The 20,700-nt window shown below is 44.4% G+C and overlaps 5 protein-coding genes across 5 annotated transcripts in view; 3 read left to right on the forward strand and 2 right to left on the reverse strand.

Moving 5' to 3' along the window:
* Positions 1-2,639, forward strand: part of LOC102709805 (probable ADP-ribosylation factor GTPase-activating protein AGD11) — a 3,943-nt gene extending 1,304 nt beyond the window's left edge. The window contains exons 4-9 of the mRNA XM_015836906.2: positions 307-382; positions 1,146-1,309; positions 1,456-1,633; positions 1,723-1,845; positions 1,932-2,027; positions 2,128-2,639. Coding sequence (XP_015692392.1) covers positions 307-382; positions 1,146-1,309; positions 1,456-1,633; positions 1,723-1,845; positions 1,932-2,027; positions 2,128-2,409 — 919 coding nt within the window. The 3' untranslated portion in view covers positions 2,410-2,639. The remainder of the gene's footprint in view (positions 1-306; positions 383-1,145; positions 1,310-1,455; positions 1,634-1,722; positions 1,846-1,931; positions 2,028-2,127) is intronic.
* Positions 2,640-3,417: 778 nt separating this feature from the next.
* Positions 3,418-6,322, forward strand: LOC107303477 (uridine 5'-monophosphate synthase). The gene is made up of 6 exons (XM_015832787.2): positions 3,418-4,311; positions 4,664-4,747; positions 5,047-5,129; positions 5,217-5,304; positions 5,442-5,696; positions 5,986-6,322. Exons 1-6 carry the CDS (start codon positions 3,523-3,525, stop codon positions 6,112-6,114), a joined length of 1,428 nt encoding a protein of 475 aa, XP_015688273.1. The 5' UTR covers positions 3,418-3,522; the 3' UTR covers positions 6,115-6,322.
* A 2,596-nt stretch (positions 6,323-8,918) lies between these two features.
* LOC102701678 (uridine 5'-monophosphate synthase-like) lies at positions 8,919-12,186 on the forward strand. Its single transcript, XM_015840071.2, is given in 8 exon segments — positions 8,919-9,014; positions 9,017-9,093; positions 9,096-9,758; positions 10,538-10,621; positions 10,997-11,079; positions 11,170-11,257; positions 11,386-11,640; positions 11,801-12,186. Coding segments are annotated over 8 exon segments (1,425 nt in total). The 5' UTR covers positions 8,919-8,968; the 3' UTR covers positions 11,930-12,186.
* Positions 12,187-13,473: 1,287 nt separating this feature from the next.
* LOC102710088 (cytochrome P450 94A1-like) lies at positions 13,474-15,241 on the reverse strand. Its single transcript, XM_006646621.3, has one exon. The coding sequence runs from the start codon at positions 15,210-15,212 to the stop codon at positions 13,608-13,610; it is 1,605 nt and encodes a 534-aa protein (XP_006646684.2). The 5' UTR covers positions 15,213-15,241; the 3' UTR covers positions 13,474-13,607.
* A 699-nt stretch (positions 15,242-15,940) lies between these two features.
* On the reverse strand, positions 15,941-17,674 carry LOC102710369 (cytochrome P450 94A1-like). Its single transcript, XM_040519920.1, has one exon. The coding sequence runs from the start codon at positions 17,672-17,674 to the stop codon at positions 16,013-16,015; it is 1,662 nt and encodes a 553-aa protein (XP_040375854.1). The 3' UTR covers positions 15,941-16,012.
* Positions 17,675-20,700: the final 3,026 nt, after the last annotated feature.

Raw genomic sequence — 20,700 nt, forward strand, 5'->3', positions numbered from 1 at the left:
TTTTTGTCCGTAGTATATAGCTGTATGCGTACCACTGTTAAGATTTTGAAATAAAAGTTTGGCAGCTCTGTGGAAAATATCAGGTAGATATTCATTGTTTGACTTGATTAAACTTGAGCTGAAAAGTAAGAATGCATATGTCAATGCAATCTACATTGTGGTGACAGTTCTTGACATCACCTATATATCAGCAGCACCATTCTCTGTGTATTATTCATTCTCGAGATATCAATTCCTTTTGTCATGTTGTTTCATCCTGAGTACTATACACTAATATCAATATTCCAATGCTTTTGGTGTGTGCAGGTCATTGACTTTTGGTGTGTTTATTTGCATCAAGTGTTCCGGAGCTCATAGAAGTCTTGGGGTGCATATATCCAAGGTACCCATGATATCTACACTGGTAGTAATTTATCATTGCTCTTCCAATTTTGAGTTTTATTTCTTATTTGATTTCTTTTCGATGCCTTCCTATTCCAGCCATTGTAGGTGCTGGCTGAAACTGATTCTGATCTTCCAAGACATTTAAATTCTAGTAAATTGAACATTTACTATTACTCAGTATCCACTGCTGGAACTCAATATACAGTGTTGTCCTGTGATTTACTCGGCCACCCTGCATACAAGGAAAAGCAATTGAGTTTTCAGCCAAAAAAAGAACGATAAAAATTTAATTTTGTACTTTGTCAGTCACTCGACCACTACATGGACATCTCCAAGGGTAGAAATGGAGAGAGAATTTGGTGGCATCTAGGGACTATGTCCTCATCCTAGTAAATTGTTGCCAATTTCTGCCTGGAGAATTGTGTGGAAGGATATCTAACAGTGTATGGTGTGTTTCAGTGATCATTTTGTAGGCTACAGAATTTTTTGAGGTTCACCTTCATAGGTCTGTTTCTAGAAAAGCAAGACCATAGCTGCACAATATATATTAGAAATCCTTTTCAGGTGTAAGTTTCTTTGACAAAACATGGTGGATTAGTGTTTGTTAAGGAAGAAATATAAACGTTAACAATCCCAAATATTTGTTTGCAATATAAGGTTGTCTTCCCCACATATATTTTGATGTCAAACTCTTAGCTAGTAAGAGTGATGGCTAATGGAGTGTCATTTCTGTAGTTTGAGTAGAGTTTTGTCTATTTCAGGTTGTCTCAGTAAAGCTAGATGAGTGGACAGATGAACAGGTTGATATTTTAGCTGATTCAGGTGGAAATGCTGCAGTTAACATGATATACGAGGCATTTATACCTGAAAACTGCATAAAGCCAAGGCAAGATTGCTCAACAGAGGAGCGTAGTGACTTTATTAGGTATGCAATAGGTTACCAACTTCTGATTCTTTTGTTGTCTTATGCTTGGAGGGTGATACCCTGATAAACTTGATTTCTTTTATAGTAGGACATAAATCTCTAGTTGTCTGACAAATGATATTTCTCCTCGACCTGCATTTGTGCAGGAAAAAATATGAACTTCAACAATTTTTGTCCAACACCCAGCTTACTTGCTATTCACAAAAGAGCGGGAAACATCGTCATCAGATGCAGCATAACAGTTCAAATCGACATGGCTTAGGACATGCTTTCAGGAACAGCTGGAGGAGAAAAGAGCATGAGCATAAATCATTGAAGAAACCAGTACGGCCATACTATCCTAATCCTGAATTTATGGTTCCATTTAGAATCTACCAGGGGTACTTATAATTTGATCTTTTTGCTGTCTTAAGGTGGAGATGGGTATGGTAGAATTTGTTGGATTAATTAAGGTCAATGTCATAAGAGGGACAAATCTAGCTGTTCGTGATATGATGTCGAGCGACCCTTATGTTATCCTTAACCTTGGACACCAGGTGAGTTACTTCATTCACCAGTATCCATCTTAGCTACACAAAGTTCATGGTTCCATGACTACCATCTCCCTTCTACACCCTTTTAGTCAATGAAAACAAAGGTGATTAAGAGCAGCTTGAATCCTGTATGGAACGAAAGGCTCATGCTATCGATACCTGATCCTATACCTATGCTTAAACTGGTAAGAACGTTATCTTGCATATGAAAAATAATCAGTAGCTATCCTTTATTTAGTTCTGTTTTTGTTTTGAACTAACAAATGACTCAAATCTCCTTGGCAGCAAGTCTATGACAAGGACACATTCACAACCGATGACCGAATGGGGGAGGCCGAGATTAACATTCAACCGCTGGTTTCTGCAGCCAAGGCATACGAGACCTCCCTTGTCTCTGATACTGCACAGCTCAACAGATGGCTGGCAAAAGACGGCATCCGGATCCCGAGGGACAGTGTGATCTCCATCGTCGATGGCAAGGTGAAGCAGGAGGTGACCGTCAGGCTTCAGAATGTCGAGCGTGGCCAGCTTGAGATGGAGCTGGAGTGCGTCCCGCTCACTCAATAGCTATGCCTGCAGAATAGATTGCTGATGCTCTCTAAACATTCTGATATCAGCATCAGAACATGATTACACGAACATATTCTTTGCAACACTTGGGACTTGCATGTGTAACTACTGTGATAACTTAGAATTGAACCATACATTCAAGGTTGTCCATGGCTCCATGCATCAGATATACCTGTAAAGTTGGGAAGGGGTACAGGGAAGTGATTTGTCCAGTAAATTTGGGATCATTCTGGCACAAGTATTGTAAGTTTGTCTGTTAGAATTCCAAATTTACTCTCTCTGTCTTCCTTGTAACCATCTGAAATGGTACAGTGGTTCTGAACAAAATGGATATACCATGCCTATTAGTACAGAACTACATATCCAATGTTTGATGCTCATTTCAAACACGCGGCTAAATTATTTCAATTCCCCCTTTCCCAGTCATGCATGCGGCCCTGCTGACAAACATGCGGTGAAATTTGAGAACTAGATAATGACATTTTGCAAACGAAGACAAAGCAAGCGTTATGTGCTTTTGATCTTGAAAAAAACTAATCACTAAAATACATCCTAGCATATCAGCTGTAGCTAAATTTTGAATCGTAGTAACTTCAGGTAGGTTGACTTTAATGTTTTTTTCCCGTAATTTATTTTTCTAGCATTTACTTTTAAGTTAATACGAACACCTATAACACATTTTCTCCATAATTAATTTTTATAACCAATAAATAAAATCTCCATTGTTTCACTTATACTTATAAACCAAAATTTAAATATTAAAACTCAATTTAAAATTGATTTTATGGTTTTTATTCTAATTTATTTTGTAACATTTATTTTTAAGTCGCTATAAATACATGTATAAATTTTTTACATATAAATTAATTTGTAATTACTAATAAGCCATAGCAATTAACATCAGCTTAAACCATATTTCGTGGCCTTACCGTTTAGGAATATTCTCTCGTCCAGCCATCCATTTTTCATCTCAAATTCCAAGGCTACCCAATGCTGCAAAAGAAAGAGAAAACTGCCGTAGCGAGAGTAATAAAAACCTCGTCGCGGCTCCCTTCTTCGTCGCTTGCCCGCCGCCGCCGAGCGCAAACCCCGCCCAAAACCCTAGCCGCCATGGACGCCGCCGTCCTGGAAGCCCTCATCCTGGAGCTCCACGCCATCGAGGCCGTCAAGTTCGGCTCCTTTGTGCTCAAGTCCGGCATCACCTCCCCCATCTACCTCGACCTCCGCGCGCTCGTCTCACACCCGAGGCTGCTCTCTTCCATCGCCTCCCTCCTCCACTCCATCCCGGCCACCCGCCCCTACGACCTCCTCTGCGGCGTCCCCTACACCGCGCTCCCCATCGCCTCCGTCCTCTCCGTCGACCGCTCCGTCCCCATGCTCCTCCGCCGCAAGGAGGTCAAGGCCCACGGCACCGCCAAGTCCATCGAGGGCTCCTTCCGCGCCGGGGACACCGTACTCATCATCGAGGACCTCGTCACCAGCGGAGCCTCCGTGCTCGAGACCGCCGCGCCGCTCCGCGAACAGGGGCTCGTGGTCGCGGACGCCGTCGTGGTGGTCGACCGCGAGCAGGGCGGGAGGGAGAACCTCGCCGCCAATGGGATCACTCTGCACTCGCTCATGACCCTCACGGAGGTGCTCACGGTGCTGCTGAAACACGGCAAGGTGAGCGAGGAGAAGGCGGCGGAGGTAAGGCAGTTCCTTGACGCCAATAGGAAGGTGACGGTGCCTGGTGCGGCTGTCAAGCCCAAAGTAGTCAGGAAGGGGTTTGCTGAAAGGGCTGGATTGGCCACGAATCCGATGGGGAAGAGGCTCTTCGAGGTGATGGAGGTAAAGCAGAGCAATCTGTGTGTTGCCGCGGATGTGGGGACTGCAAAGGAGCTCCTTGAGCTTGCTGAGAAGGTACACTTTACTATTTGTGGTGTTGGTTGATAGATTGGTAGATATGGTCAATTCTTTTAGACAATGAGCAAATTCTGTTTGACTTGGCAGTTGAAACACGCGCACTGTTCCAGACAGTTGAAAAGGAGCGTTCGAACATTTCTATGCTTTAGATCCTACCGTATAATTTTCATGTAGTGTTGCAAAACGAATGCCCAAATGTGTAATGCCTTCCTTAAGCTAGCATAGTTAATATTACATATTCATTTTCATGGCCTTTCTCTATGCTAAGAACAAATTCACTACTTTTAACCCCTTTTGGAGGTTTTAACGTTATCACTGTAGTTAACTTGTTTCTCCAATTTTTATGCAGGTTGGTCCAGAGATTTGCATGCTGAAGACTCATGTGGATATCTTGTCTGACTTCACTCCTGATTTTGGAGCTAAGCTTCGTTCGGTATACTTATATTTTGATACCATGTTCTATGATTCATTGTTCCCAGAATAAGCCTATAATGAGGCAATAAACTTAGTTTCCACCCCTAATATAGCTTTTTAAATATAAAAGTTTGTGCGTATACTTATATTTTGATACCATGTTCTATGATTCATTGTTCCCAGAATAAGCCTATAATGAGGCAATAAACTTAGTTTCCACCCCTAATATAGCTTTTTAAATATAAAAGTTTGTCACTAGCTATTGAAGATACTGAAGTTATTGTTCTTTACAAATTGGTCCTTAAACTTTATTTGAAGATTGCTGAGAAGCACAACTTTTTGATATTTGAAGACCGCAAGTTTGCTGACATTGGAAACACAGTAACTATGCAATATGAAGGGTGAGAAAGGGCACTAAAACATATATCTTTGTTCATCCATTTTTTCTACTTTGTTTGATGTAATTAATACTTTTGATATTGTTTTAGAGGAATCTTTCGCATATTAGATTGGGCTGATATTGTCAATGCCCATATAATTCCTGGACCTGGGATTGTGGATGGACTGAAGCTTAAGGTATGCTATACTTTTTATGACTTTATTTCACATTCATAAGTTAATGTTGAGTTTGAAATTTTGTAAGAAACGTTGCATCTGTGCTGATTGCTGATTTATTTTCGTGCCATAGTAACTTTTCTGTTTTGGTACTGAAGGGTTTGCCAAAAGGAAGAGGGCTGCTTTTGCTTGCTGAAATGAGCTCGGCTGGCAACCTTGCTCATGGAGAGTACACTGCTGCAGCTGTAAAGATTGCTGAGCAACATTCTGATTTTGTAATTGGATTTATATCAGTAAATCCTGCATCTTGGTCAGTGGCACCATCAAGTCCAGCATTTATCCATGCTACTCCTGGAGTGCAGATGGTTTCTGGAGGGGATGCTCTTGGTCAACAATACAATACTCCTTATTCGGTGAGTTTAACCTTGCTAACAGTGTTATTTGTGTTTTGTGTCATTGCCTTCTAAAATTTTGGAGGTTTTCCAAATAGTCGAGTTAGTAAGAGTTGGTCCCCAAAGACCAATCCTTAGTTTGTACTCTCCCAGCCAATACAGTAACATGAAATTCTGCGAAATATGGACATGCATCAAGATAGATTGGGATGTGATGAAGTCCTGTTTTAACATGTCCATGTTGTCCTATGTGTATTGCAATATAATTATCAATTGATATATTCCTTGGAACTTCATTATTTATCAACAGGTTATAAACGACAGAGGCAGCGACATAATTATAGTCGGGCGAGGGATTATAAAGGCGAGTAATCCAGCTGAGACCGCGAGGGAGTACCGCATCCAAGGGTGGCAAGCTTACCAATCCAGCCTGTCATGAGAAATTGAGAATATGTACAAGAGCATTCACTCGTTCAGGCGACTACTGTAATAAGAGTATCCCCAGTATTGGCAATCACTGTTTCCAATAATGATTTGGAGTTGACGATGATAAAACTAAGTTTCCAGTAACCATAGCTACATGCTCTTATGTTCTGGGTGTTTGCCGCTGTGGTTAATAAGCATCTGCGAGGCGCTTCGAAGCCACTTGTCTCCTGAACTTTGTCTGAACCGCTACCTGCTGCAGTGCCTGAAACGCTTACTATTCCTCGTGTGCTCGAGCTCAGAAAGTCACAGCCACTCAAAATAGCTACTCTGGTCTCGTGAGGACGGAATGGGGAAGGAGATTTTTCGTGTTTTTGAGTTGATGCTCTAAGATAAGAATCACAATTTTGTTGGCTGAAAAATGGATAGGGGTTATTCTTCGTTTCTTCCACCACAGTACAATAGTGCAAGTCTCTGTCACGCGAAGATGCGCAGCAGCAGCCAGCAGCATCGCCGGCAACCGATGACTCGACTCAAGAGAACACCAACACCTGTTGAATGCTTGTACTGTGATAAAGGTGGAATAATTAACTTTTTATCATTCTTCTACACGTTATGGACATATGAGACCCACGTGTCATAGACAATGCACCTGCCCAAATTCCAGTTCTCCTGTTCAATTTGCTGCATCTGTATGCATTTGTAAAGCCTGTTAGTTTAATTTGCTGCGTTTTTTTAACCCTGTTAGCCTATTATACCTACTCCTTCCATTCAAGTAACATATCACTAAATCAAAGTAACCTATTACTACGAGTAACTAAGTTTGAGTACTAACTCTGTTCTAAAATGCAACTACCCTCTCTATTTCAAAAGTATAATCATTTCTTGGATTCGTGTGCTTATTCTCATGTGTAAATGAATCTACAACCATTCTGAGGTTTGAAAAGAGAATTTAAATCATTCAAAATTCTTAGGTGATAATTGATTGAAGTTCATCTTTTGACCCTACGTTAATAGGGTATGATACTTACTAACTCTGTCTCGTAAAAAATACATTTATGAAATTTAAATTTGTCTCGGGAGTGCTAGCTATCTCATCGATCATCCCATATTTAAATCTTTATCCATTTTATCCTTGTCTATCTCTCATTCCATATGATCTATTTATCTAGTGAGGGATATTTAGGTTATTTTTTTTACAACTAATTTGTCTAACTACACCTATTCACTGACTTTTAAGACTATATTTAATTATTTGTTTTATTATAAAATATAGTTAATAATCATTTTGTAATGATTTGATTTAGTGCTATAGAAACTTTAAACATGATTTATAATTTTGCATATTTAGATAAATTTTAAATAATATGAATGGCCTAGATCCAAAAATTAACCACGTTAAATAAGAAAAAAAAGGAGCGGTATATTGGAATGGAGAGAGTATATTTTACTTACATTACTGAATATTGTTTTACTACAGTAAATCAGACACATAACTTTGATAAGATGATAAGAGCTAATCCAATGTGATGTATGCGTGTATGTTATATTTATGATTACCTGGAGTTGAGAGAAAAAGGGATAAGAAACTGACTATAGGGACAAACTCCAACACATCGATAGAGATGAAAGCATTCGTTAATACACTTCGTACCCTTGTCTAAATTTATTTATTGATAAATATATATAATTTATATATGTGTTTAGATTTATTAACATCTATTATCAATTTAGACAATACTAAAAAATCTTATTGTAAAATGAATGGAGTACTATAAAGTACGCCTCTGACCCCTAAACTTTATAAGGTGTGTCATCTCGGTCCATGAACTTTCAAAGTGTGTCATTATGATACCTAAACTCAATTTAGGTCTTACATTAGCCCGTAACGGATCCGGCCTGCCCACATGATGGTTTTGATTTTGCAAATAAGTTCCCTCGTCGAAGAAAAAAAATAAGAGTGCATCACAACGTGTAGTTAGTGAAGTACTATAGTGCATAGTATTGATCATGGGATGTTTTTGTCTGTATGTACTGTGTATGCAACTTCGTTACTCTATGCACTATGTTAAGGAATACGGGTTGATCACTGGATGTTTTTGTTTGGATGCACTGTGTTGGTTAAGATGACAATTATGTGATTTTTTTTATGGCTATCTCTGTGTCAAATACTAATCTGTTTATGACTGAACCTCTGTTTTTTTTTATCGCTGTTTCAGACTGCTTGAAAGCAGTGATCGTATACTGAACAGAGATGCGCAGAGATGCTTTTTTAACCGAACGTATAAGTGCTAGAGTGCAAACGGCTGCGTGCGGGTGTTTCAATTCAATTCGTCAGTTTCTGTTCAGTGCGTGTGTGCGTTTCAGTTTCTGGCAGTGTGTGTGTTGTTTCTATTCAGTTCGTTAGTTTTAGATCGTGCATCCAGCTCTTTCTAAGTGCTTGACAGTTTGGTTTGAAAGAACATAATGAGAGGAGGGTTTATGTTAATATCAAAGCTCTTTCTAAGTGCTTGACAGTTTGGTTTGAAAGAACATAATGAGAGGAGGGTTTATGTTAATATCAAAGGGATAAGACCTGTTACGGGCTAATGTAAGACCCAAATTAAATTTAGGTACCTTAATAATATATTTTAGAAGTTTATGTATCGGCATGACATAACTTAAAAAGTTTAGGAAAGACGTACTTTACTTAAAATATTAATATAAAACTATCGTATAAGTTGTTTTAAAAATTTCGTTCTGTTCACCTTGCTTTTCGTTGCAAATTCTCTAGCAGCCGCCGGCGCCGCCGCACACTTGCTCCGCATTTCTTCCCAACTTGCCTCGGCCCCAAAAACCTCTGGGCAAACTCACCGAGAATCCTAGCCACCATGGACGCTGCCACCATTGAAGCCCTCATCCTGGAGCTCCACGCCATCAGGCCGTCAAGTTCGGCGCCTTCGTGCTCAAGTCCGGCATCACCTCCCCAATCTACATCGACCTCCGCATGCTCGTTTTGCCCACCCGCGCCTCCTCTCCAACGTCGCCTCCCTCCTCGGCTCCCTCCCCACCACGCGCCCCTACGGCCTCCTCTGCGGCGTCCCCTACACCGCGCTCCCCATCGCCGCCGTCCTCTCCGCCGCCAGCTCAATACCCATGCTCCTCCGCCGCTACGAGGTCACGGGCCTCGCCGCCGCCGACTGCATCGAGGGGTCCTTCCGCGCCGGGGACGCCGTGCTCATTGTCGAGGACCTCGTCACCACGGGTTCCTCGGTGCTCGAGACCGTCTCGCCTCTCCGCGAGGTCGGGCTCGTCGTCGCCGACGCCGTCGTGGTCGTCGACCGCGAGCAGGGCGGGAGGGAGAACCTTGCCGCCAATGGGGTCACGCTGCACTCGCTCATGGCCCTGACGGAGCTGCTCGCCGTCCTTGTGAAGCACGGTAAGCTGAGCGAGGAAAAGGCCGATGAGGTGAAACGATTCCTCAACGCAAACAGGAAGGTGGCGGTGCCGGGACTGCCGGTTAAACCCAAAATGGCTAGGAAGACCTTCTCTGAGAGGGCCAGATTGGCCACGAATCCGATGGGGAGGAAGCTGTTCGAGTTGATGGAGACCAAGCAAAGCAACTTGTGTGTGGCTGCGGATGTTGGTACAACAACAGAACTACTTGATCTCGCTGATAAGGTATATAAGAGAATGAATTGTTGGTGTTATATACTTAGAGTTTTACTCACATCCTTCCTTTTGTACCTCGACCTCGAGATACCAAATCGTTTCTCACCATTCGATCTAGCTAAATTGGATCTAGCTAAGTAGGATGTGCACTGTTGGATCTAACGATCAGAAACGATTTGACACCGCGAGGTACTGGTACCATATACTTATGTTTGTTAAACTTAAGCACATAACTGCCAGCAAGTCAATTTCTCAGTTTAGATTACTAGGAATGGGTAATTTTGTCATAAGTGTATGTATAGCAAGGCATTAGTGCCAGGTAAAGGCAATTTCTGAATTCATCCCTATTTGTGGCACCTGTTAATGCCATCTGAAATGTTTGGTTTTGTTTAGTCATGTGAAACTACAATCCTTGCTAGATGATTCTATGAACGAACATGTGTGTGCGTGCGAGTGTGTATTATTCTGATTTCTGTAGGTTAGTTTGTTAGAGTTCCATTTTATTTTGCCATCACATCTTCTTCTCTTACTGAATTTTCTACTTTTAAATGCTGCAGTATATCTTTCACATCTAATGCTGTCAATAGAGTGGTATAATACGTCGTTGTGTGGGCACAGTTTCATAACTAAGACGGCATATATCACCTTTTTACTATTTTGTTCAATCCCATTTGATTCATTCGCATAGCCTTTTATACTCTATGAGGTAAGAGCATCTTTGATTTTGTTAATTCTATGGCTGCCCTCAATTCTAATGTTCTTAACTTCATTTTCCAATTCCTATGTAGATTGGTCCAGAGATTTGCATGTTGAAAACTCATGTGGACATCTTGTCTGATTTTACACCAGATTTTGGGAGCAAGCTCCATTCGGTATGTTTGCTCTTTTCATCATATTTTATTTTTCTCAGCCTTTGTTATTCATATTATTTGTCTCGGATACTGCCTTACTAGTGCAGAGCCCCAGATAGAGATGTTAAGTTGGAGTTTGTTTTTCTTAGGGTCGATTGTAGGATTTTTATGTCCATTAGTATACAGTGTTTTTGTTCGTGATATTCTAATATGGGACACATTTTATTTTTTGCATTTATTCTGTGCTCCAACAATAATGCTGTCTTTGCTATTTTATTTTTAAGGCAATCTACTCGGTTTACTAGTCATCTTTGCTTATTTCTACTATAGCAGTATGGGTTTACTGTTCAGGATTCTAAAGCTATTAGCCTGACTCCATTTTAATTTTATTTGAAGATTGCTGATAGGCACAATTTTTTGATATTTGAAGACCGCAAGTTTGCTGACATTGGAAACACGGTAACTATGCAATATGAAGGGTAACAAAAAGCGTATTATTGACTATCTATGGTAGCTTATTTGCGCTATGTATATACACGATGTAATTAGTGTCATTTGTCTTGGTTCAGAGGAATATTCCAAATATTAGACTGGGCTGATATTGTTAATGCACATATAGTTTCTGGACCTGGAATTGTAGAAGGCTTGAAACTTAAGGTATGTAATTCTTTACATAGTTACATGTCTTGTGAGACTAACAATGAGTTAAGAGAAATCAAAATGTTCATACAGCTGTTGACTGCTGTGGCACTGCTGAGCACTTCTGTTTCCTTATTTTATTGAAGGGTCTACCAAAAGGAAGAGGGTTACTTTTGCTTTCTGAAATGAGTTCAGCTGGCAGCCTTGCTAATGGAGATTACACAGCTGCAGCCGTGAAGATTGCTGAGCAACATACTGATATTGTAATTGGATTTATATCAGTAAATCCTGCATCTTGGTCAGTGACACCATCGAGTCCAGCGTTCATCCATGTCACTCCTGGAGTTCAGTTGGTAGCAGGGGGGGACTCTCTTGGTCAACAGTACAACACTCCATACTCCGTGAGTTAACCATTGCCAACACACTGTTTTTTGGTGGCTGATACTCGTGTTCTCTTCACACCTTACTGCTTAAGTTAGCAGTACCAATATTCATCCTCTGTGAACCATCCAGCCTGATTGCTTACTCTGCTTGTCTGATATGCGTCGCTGACTTATACAGGTGATAAACAACAGAGGCAGTGACATAATCATAGTGGGACGTGGAATTATAAAGGCGAGTAATCCAGCTGAGACCGCAAGGGAGTACCGCATCCAAGGGTGGCAGGCTTACCAATCCAGCTTGTCATGACTCATGAGAACACGCTGTAAGTTGCTCTCCCACTCTGTAACACGAATGTAGGGGCACCCACGCGATTGACGCAATAAGGGCTACAGAGTGTGCATACTCTATCGTCGCTGTCGTTGGTAATTCATATGCCCTGCATTGACACGCACAATCCCAGCAGTAATTTCGCATATATGTGATGGTAAATAAAGTTCTCCGAGAACCTGCTTGCTTGATAAGTCTCTTGAGACCTTTTTTTTTTTTGCTATTTTGTTTCTGCCTCTGTTTCAGGTTCTGTTTCAGGTTCTAATACTGATTTTGCCCTTTCTTTTTAGGGTTTTTGTTTTTCTCTTACTTTTTTACTTTTTTAATTGAACGAACCAGTTACCCCTCCTTTGGATGGAAGGACTAACGGTGTTAACTGACATGTTAAAAAGACTATTTTGCCCCTACATGAGAATACCATTTTGATCTTTTTTTTTGTCATTTGTGTTGTTATTCTCTGTTCTAAATCATAGAAATATACAAAGCAATATATTATTAATTCAAATAACATGTTTAAAAACTTGTATTTTTTAAAAATATTTGACAGAGTTTCAAAACTATGTCAAAATTTTTAAAAGAATTATAAGTTTCATAGAAATATACAAAAGCAATATATTATTAATTCAAATGACATGTTTAAAAACTTATAATTTTTTAAACATGGGTAATTTCGTCATTAATTATTTCGGAAATTAAATCTTTTATTTTCTAAACTAAATATATTGGTAACCTAACGGTCAACGTAACTTCCATCCAAAATAGGGGTAAACGATTTATTCGGTTAAAAAAAAGGTAAAATTAATATTAGACTTGAAAATCAGGGCAGGAACGAAATTGTCCCTTTTTTTTTTTGCTGAATCTAATTTCAACACGTTCTGTAGACCAATATTTTGCGTGTATTCCTGACATTAAGCCAACTCAACTTAGCTCATGGGTGGTGTCTGAGATAGCTAAGATTTGAGGATTGGACAATTATATGATTTTCTATAGTTATTCGAGGATATTAATGAATGATTAACTAGCACTTATTAAAAAAGATTAGATGGAGAACTTTTATATAGTCTTTTTTTTTTCACAAAACACACCGATTAAGAAGCTTAGAAAACATGCTTGTAAAAATCTATCATCTCAATTTTCGTTTCTACTTATGCTTATAAGTAAAATCTAAGTTCTCAACCTTAAAAAGTAAATTTTATGGTTTTTTAATCGTATTTTATTTTTTAAGTCTAGATCACTAAAAAAGTACATATATAAAAGTTTTATTCATAAATTATTTTCTTATTTGTAAATATGCCCCGATCACACCCTAAAATTCTTGGTTGAAAAATAATGCAGCCATAGTCGTAAGCTACGGAAAAGATACTTCCTCCGATATTTTTTTTGACACAGTTGACCATTTGTTTTTATTAAAAATATAATTATTGACTTTATTATGATTTGGTTTATTACTAAAGTAATTTTAAACATGATTTATAATTTTATATATTTGGACAAGATTTTTGAATAAAACAAAAGGTCAAACGTAAATAAAAACTCCACGGGAGTACTAAAATTATATTTAATATTTTATTTCTGTGAAGCTACCCGAATTACGGGAGAATTTAAAAACAAGAGTGGTTCAACATGGTTGGAATTGTTTAATTGATTATCATGTTCATCAAGTCACGTGCTGATGAGCTACGGCGTCATCCCGCTTCCTGATCCGCACCAGTAGTCCGCCCTTCATCCTCAGCGTCGTTGTCACCTCGCACGCCGGTGGCGCTTCCATGCTCGCCGGCGCCTGGACTGGCTCCACCTCGAACCTCCTGATCACGGCGGCCGCCACGGCCTTCATCTGAACGTACGCCATCTCCCTCCCGAGGCACGCTCGGGGCCCCGCGTGGAAGACCGGGTACATCGCCGCGTCCACCGGCACGAACTCGCCGCCGTCGTTCAGCCACCGCTCCGGGCGGAACTCGAGGCAGTCGTCCCCCCACAGCCGCGGCATCCTCCCCATCGCGTGGGCCGAGTAGTCGGCGAACCACCCGGCCTGCACCGTCGTGCCATCCGGCAGCACGTCGGCCGCGGCCGCCACGCGTGAGTCGATTGGCACCGGCGGGTACAACCGCATCGCCTCGCTGATGGCGGCGTGGAGGTATTGCATCCGCTTCAGCTCGTCGTACCCGTCGCCGTCTCCTCCGGCGTCGGCGCGGCGGTCGTCCCCGTACCGCGACACCTCCTCGTACACGCGCCGCTCGCAGCGCGGGTTGGCGGCGAGGAGCCAGAAGAGCCACGTCAGGGCGGACGACGTCGAGTCCTTCCCGGCCATCACGAAGCTCACCACGACGTCGCGCAGGAACCGGCGCTTCGCTTCCGGCGACTCGAACATCGCGCCGAGCTCCCCGCCCTCTTCCTCCATGGACGCCGCGAACCGCGACAGGAGGTGCTGCTCGTGCTTGTGGTCGCCCTCCCCGTGGAGGCGCTCCTCCGACGCCACGATCGCCATGACGTACTCGTCGATGACCCTGATGGCGTCGCGCATCCGCCGCTCGCTCCCGACGTTGGCGAGCTTCATCGCCTTCCAGACCAACGTCGTCGGTTGGAACACCCGCGCGACGGAGATCTCGACGGCGTCATCGAACGCCGCGAAGAACGCCGCATGCCGGGGATCCCCTCCCTCAAGCAGCGTCGAGCTCTCGACGCCGAACGCGACGTTGCAGATGTTGTCGAAGCCGAAGCGCTTGAACACGTCTTGCAAGTCAACGGCCTCGCCAGAGCCCGCGGCGGCGGCGGCGGCGAGCAAAGGGACGAGCCGGCGGTGGAGGTGTGCGCGGAGGACGCGCGCCGAGAAGCGGCGGAGCGATCGGGAGGAGAAGGAGTAGGAGGCGAGCTTCCGCTGGAGGCTCCACAGGCGGCCGTCGGCGACGAAGAGGCCACGGCCGAGGAGGTCCCCGAAGGGGACGGCGAAGCGGTCGCCCTTGACATAGTTGGGGAAGTTGCAACGCAGGAAGTGGTGGACGACGGTCGGGTTGGCGGTGGCGACGCCGCGGCCGAGGCCGAGGGGGCCGCGCACCTCGATGGTGGAGGTCGGGGCGGCGGCGAGGAGGTCGGTGGCCCAGTCGAGGAAGCGGTGGCGGTTGCGGAGGAAGGGCACGGCGTTGCCGAGGACGGGGTTTGGGTGGGGGCAGTGGTTGCGGCTCGCCGCAGCTGGGCGGCGCCGGAGACAGAGGAGGGCGCCGGAGAGGAAGAGCAGAAGCAGAAGCAGTGCAGCCGTTCCGTCCATGAAGCATGGGCCTCTACTACTGGCCCAATCTATTGATGATACTACTGTTCAGTTTAGTTATCTGTCAACTTCTTATAAATTACCTGTCAATTACTCCTTCTAAATCATGTTTGATCATTCGTCGTATTTAAAATTTATATCTAAATTTGCAAAATTATAATGCATAATTAAAGTTTCTATAATACTAAATCATATTATACCAAATAATTAATAATTATATAATTTTTTTAATAAGACGAATGATCAAACGTGAACCTAAAAATTAACGGCGTCATATAAAAAAAATATGGAGGGAGTACTACTGTTCAGTTTAGTTATCTGTCAACTTCTTGCTAAAATTATCGCATGATTCGTGGCCAATCTATCTACACGTCGCATCATCTGGCCAGTTCGATCGATTCACACTTCAGTACTGTTTACCGGAGGAAATGGGTTATAATCATCCCTAGGTGATATACACTTGTTTTTTCATGCCATTCCAACATGCAATAATAAAATAAACCATAGTTAAATAAATATGATTAAATTATGCAATTATTTTATTTATTTTACATTATAAGATTTTCTGGTTTTATTTAGATTGATATATATACTGATGAATTTAAATATACATAGAAAATATTAAAACATAAAAAATCTTATAATATAACGGAGGGAGTAATATAAATTGGTATTTTCAATTTAATAAAATTAAGAGATAATCTTTTATAACATTTTTTGTCCTGATATATTAAAATAACTTATACACAGTTTTCAAGAAAAAAATGTAAATTATATAATAAAATGGACCGTATGGACACTCATCGTAGACAGCCCAGCTGATGGCCCATGCTATGCTTGAGGCGCCTCGTGAGCAGAACATGGAGCCCACCCTTCATCCTCAGCGTCACCGCCATCTCGTGCTCCGGCGCCGCAGTCGCCGCCGCGGCAGGCACCACCCCAACGGCGAACCTCCGGACCACGGCGGCCGCGACGACCTTCATCTGCACGTAGGACATCTCCTTCCCGAGGCACGAGCGCGGCCCAGCGTGGAACACCGGGTACCGCGCCGCGTCCGCCGCCACGAACTGGCCCCCGTCGTCGAGCCACCGCTCCGGGCGGAACTCGAGGCAGTCCTGCCCCCACAGCCGCGGCATCCTCCCCATCGCGTACGACGAGTAGTCGGCGAACCACCCGGCGCGAACCACCGTGCCGTCGGGGAGCACGTCGTTCGAGGCCGCCACCCGCGAGGCCATGGGCACCGGCGGGTACAGCCGCATCGTCTCGGTGATCGCCGCGTGCAGGTAGTGCATTTGTTTCAGCTCCTCGTACCTTTCGCTCTCGTCACCGGCAGCGTCGTCGTCGTCGTCGTCGTTGCATTCGTTCGCGCCACGCAGAGCTGTGACCTCCTCGTAGACGCGCCGCTCGCACTCCGGGTTGGCGGCCAGAAACCAGAATAGCCATGTGAGGGCCGAGGAGGTGGTGTCCTTCCCGGCGAGGACGAAGGTCTTGACGACGTCGCGTAGGAACCGGCGTTTCGCCGCCGGCGAATCGAACATCGCGCCGAGCTCGTTGCCGTCGTCTTCCTCCATTGCCGCTGTGAAGCGTGACAGCAAGTCCGACTCCTCGCTAGCTTCCCCGCGCCGTAGCTTCGACTCCATGATCGTCGTCACGTACTCGTTAACAACACCAATCGCCCGACGGAGCCGCCGCTCGCTGCCAACGTCGAGGAGCTTCATCGCCTTCCACACCATCGTCGGGCGCAATATGCGGCCGAAGGAGATATCGACGGCGTCATCGAACGCGGCGAAGAAGGCGTCATTCCGGCTATCACCGCCCGCTTCCAGCCTCGACGACGACGACGACGGCGAGCCGTCGTCGACGCCGAACGCGACGCTGCAGAGGTTGTCGAAGGTGAAGCGCCTGAGCACATCCTGAAGATCTAAAACACGTCCTTCGTCAGCGGCGGCGGCAAGGAACGGCAGGAGACGGCGGCGCAGCTGGTCCAGGAGGACACGGCCAGCAAAGTGTCGGAGCAAGCGTGGCGAGAAGGAGTAGGAGGCAAGCTTCCGCTGCAGGCTCCACAGGCGGCCGTTGGCGAGGAAGAGGCCGTCGCCGAGGAGGTCGGCGAAGGCCGTGCGGATGCGCTCCCCCTTGACGTAGCTGTGGAAGTTGGCGCACAGCATGTGTTCGACGACGTCCGGGTCGGCGGTCGCGACGCCGCAGTAGCTGCCGAGGCCGCCGAGCGGGCCTTGCACCTGCATGGTCGAGGCCGGCGCCGCGGCGAGGAGGCCCGTGGACCAGTCGAGGAAGCGATGGCCGTTGGCAAGGAAGGCGACGAGGTTACCGAGGATCGGGTTCGCCTGCCGGCGGTGGTTCCCTCTGGTGTCCGGCCGGTTCAACGACGGAGTACTTCGGCAGCGCCATAGCCAGATCACTAGAACGACGGCGGCGGCGGCGACGGCGAGGTTGGAGTAATCCATTTGCATATTGATATAGTGACTAGCTATATAACTTTCGACAGAAAATAACTCTAAAAATCTTTCGAAACACAAGAACGTTTATTGTGTTTTGAGTTCTTGCAATGCACACAGTGTACTTGCATGGTTCGGTTTTCTGTGCTGTAGAGTATAGTTGGCCAGATGGGCCAGGCCCGGTGGGCTAGCACTGGCACGGCCCGAAATGGGACGGGACGAGCACGACCCGGCCCACAAACAAACGGGCCTGTGCCGGACATGGCCCGCTACACGTGTCGTGCTTGGGCCGTGAAGTCGGCCCACAGTGCTGGCCTAGGCACGGCACGGATAATTGGGCCGGCCCGGTAGAGACACGACTCTAGGCGTTTTTAGCCGTTGGATGGAGGTGGTGGATGCGTTTGTGACCGTTGAATCTAGCCGTTGGGGAGGGGTATAAAAGGCGGCGGCGTCGCTCTCTTGTCTCTCTGTGTAAACCCTAACCCTATTTGCATCGATCCGCTGCGCCGTCGCTCTCCTCGTCTCTCGCTCTCGCTCTCTTTCCCTGTCTCTCGCTCTGTCCTCTCTTCTTCTCCAGCTCCGGTGGCTTCTTGAGCCGCCGGTGGCCGGCACTGGCACACGGCACCGCCATCAAAACAACTCATCACCATCTCTCACCGACGATGTAGCATTGTCCTGTCCTTGTCGTCCTCCTCGTCTTCTCTGTGCTCGCCGTCGTCGACCTCGCCGGAGCCGAACGCCGGTCACTCTGGTGCTCCGGATCGAGTGTAAGTGCAGGATCGCTCTTTATTTCTTTTTTTTTGCTTTGTCTAAACACTTCTACCTCTTTTATTCTCTAGATCTATACTTGATCCGTTGAGGAACCAGAGGGCCGAAGCCAGATCTGTGCATTGTCGACGTCGCCGGCGATTCTGGTGCTCTGGTTGCCAAGGTATGAAACCCTAACCCTAACCTTAACCCTAACCCTAACCCTAACCTTAACCTTAATCCTAACCGTAACTCTTCGGTCTTTCTTTCAAGCTGTCGAGGAACTAGGGCGCCATCACCAGCGACTGGAGATGTCGGACGAGCAGGAGTGCCAAGTTGACATGAACGAGGAGGATGATGATGACCTGCGCGAGGATGCTGCGGCCCTCTTCGGGATTAACCCTGAGGAACCCATCCTCGTCGATGATGAACAACCTGCCGCCGCTGCTGCCGGTGATGGTCTTGGCGAAGCGAACAACGCTCGACGCGTTCGTGCTAGTACCTCTGCTGTGTAGGATGATTTTGAGAAGTTGTACCGAAAAGAAAGTGACAGGCAGGTAAGGTATGCAGCTAAGTGCATCCATTGCGGTAAGCAATACTCTGGTCTCTCCTCTAGTGGCACTGGTCACCTCTCTCGGCATATCCCTAAATGTTTAAAGAGGCGTGAGAAGGTTCGTCAATCTCAGTCTCAAATCTCTTTTATTCCAGATGGTAGTTTGCGTAGTTGGGAGTACTGTCCTCAGGTTGCCCGTACTCAACTTGTTCGATTGATTGCTAGACTTGATCTGCCTATTAGTATTTGTGAGTCTGATGCTTTTGCATAGTACATTAGAATTGCTCATAACCCTAGATATCAACCTGTCTCTAGGCAAACCACAACTAGAGACATACAAAATTTTTTTGATGACCAAAAGTCTAAACTTGCTGAGGCTGTTAACTCGGGTGGTATTAATTTTTTGATGACCAAAAGTCTAAAATTCTTTGGTCTAGTAATGCCAAAGAGGACTACCTTAGTGTTGTTGCTCATTACATAAATTCCGATTGGCAGATAGAGAAGAGAGTGCTTGGTCTTAGGTTGATTGATGTGTCCCATAGTGGCCAAAACATTGCTGATCGTATTGAATCTGTGCTTGTTGATTATGGATTGACAGGAAAAGTGTTTGCTGTTACTTTAGATAATGCATCAGCTAATGTTAAAGCCATGAAAAACCTTAAGCCTTTGCTGTCTCCATACCTTGGTCTTGAGGTTCCTGATGAACTTGATGATCACAATGATGACACTGATGGTAATTCTGTTGAATCTATGTTTTTGCATCAACATTGTGCATGTCATATTATTAATCTGATTGTGAAGGAGGCCCTAATTGTTCTTAAGCCTTTGATTGAAACATTTAGAATTGCAATTTCGTTCTTAAATTCATCTAACCAAAGGATTGCTGCATATAAAAGTTATTGCATTGCTACTGGTGTTAGGCCTAGAAAGTTTCAGTTGGATATGGATGTTAGATGGAATTCAACATATTTAATGCTCAAACACTTGTTTCCTCATAAGGCCCCTTTCACTACTTTCATGCATGCTCGGTATCCTAGGGCTGAAGGTTAGCCATTGCTATTAACTGATGAACATTGGGCTATGGCACAAAAAGTACTTGCATTTCTTGAATTGTTTTATGATTCCACTGTTGTATTATCTGGTGTGTATTATCCTACATCTAGTCTCATGATTCATTACCTAATCAAGATTGCTATACATTTGAAGAATTATGCTAATGATGTTCACATCAGATCTATTGTTCAACCTATGATAGACAAGTATAACAAGTACTGGAGAGACATACCTTTGCTTTACTCTTTTGCATTCATATTAGACCCTAGAGCTAAAATGAAAGGGTTTACTAAAGTGCTTAGGAGGTTAGGCACCCTCACTAGTATAGATTATAGTGCTTATTTGCTTGGCACTAGGGCTCGACTTACAGATGTCTACAACAAGTATGAGGAGAAGTATGGATCTATAAGGTTGAGGAGGACTGTCCCTCCTAACCTATCTGGTCAGAAAAGATCTGCTTGGGATGAAATTTATGGTGATGATGATGTTGCTGGTTCTTCAGTTGGTATCCATTCTCAATCTTCTACTCTTAACTTGTCCAGAGATACTTCTGCAACAGCCCTGTTGCAGGCTGCAAGTTCATCAGCTTCTAATGCTTCTGAACTTGTATCCTACTTAGATTGTGACATGGTGAGCCAGTTGGATGATGATTTCAACATCCTGAATTGGTGGCATCAGCACA

This window comes from Oryza brachyantha, chromosome 1 (genome assembly GCF_000231095.2).
Source record: "Oryza brachyantha chromosome 1, ObraRS2, whole genome shotgun sequence".
Taxonomy (NCBI): Eukaryota; Viridiplantae; Streptophyta; class Magnoliopsida; order Poales; family Poaceae; genus Oryza; species Oryza brachyantha.

Coding starts and splice junctions, on each gene's coding strand:
- LOC107303477 (XM_015832787.2), top strand. CDS start 3,523: ATGGACGCCGCCGTCCTGGAAGCCCTCATCCTGGAGCTCCACGCCATC. Junction 5,305..5,441: donor TGGATGGACTGAAGCTTAAG/GTATGCTATACT, acceptor TTGGTACTGAAG/GGTTTGCCAAAAGGAAGAGG. Junction 5,697..5,985: donor AATACAATACTCCTTATTCG/GTGAGTTTAACC, acceptor ATTTATCAACAG/GTTATAAACGACAGAGGCAG.
- LOC102710088 (XM_006646621.3), bottom strand. CDS start 15,212: ATGGACGGAACGGCTGCACTGCTTCTGCTTCTGCTCTTCCTCTCCGGC.
- LOC102710369 (XM_040519920.1), bottom strand. CDS start 17,674: ATGGATTACTCCAACCTCGCCGTCGCCGCCGCCGCCGTCGTTCTAGTG.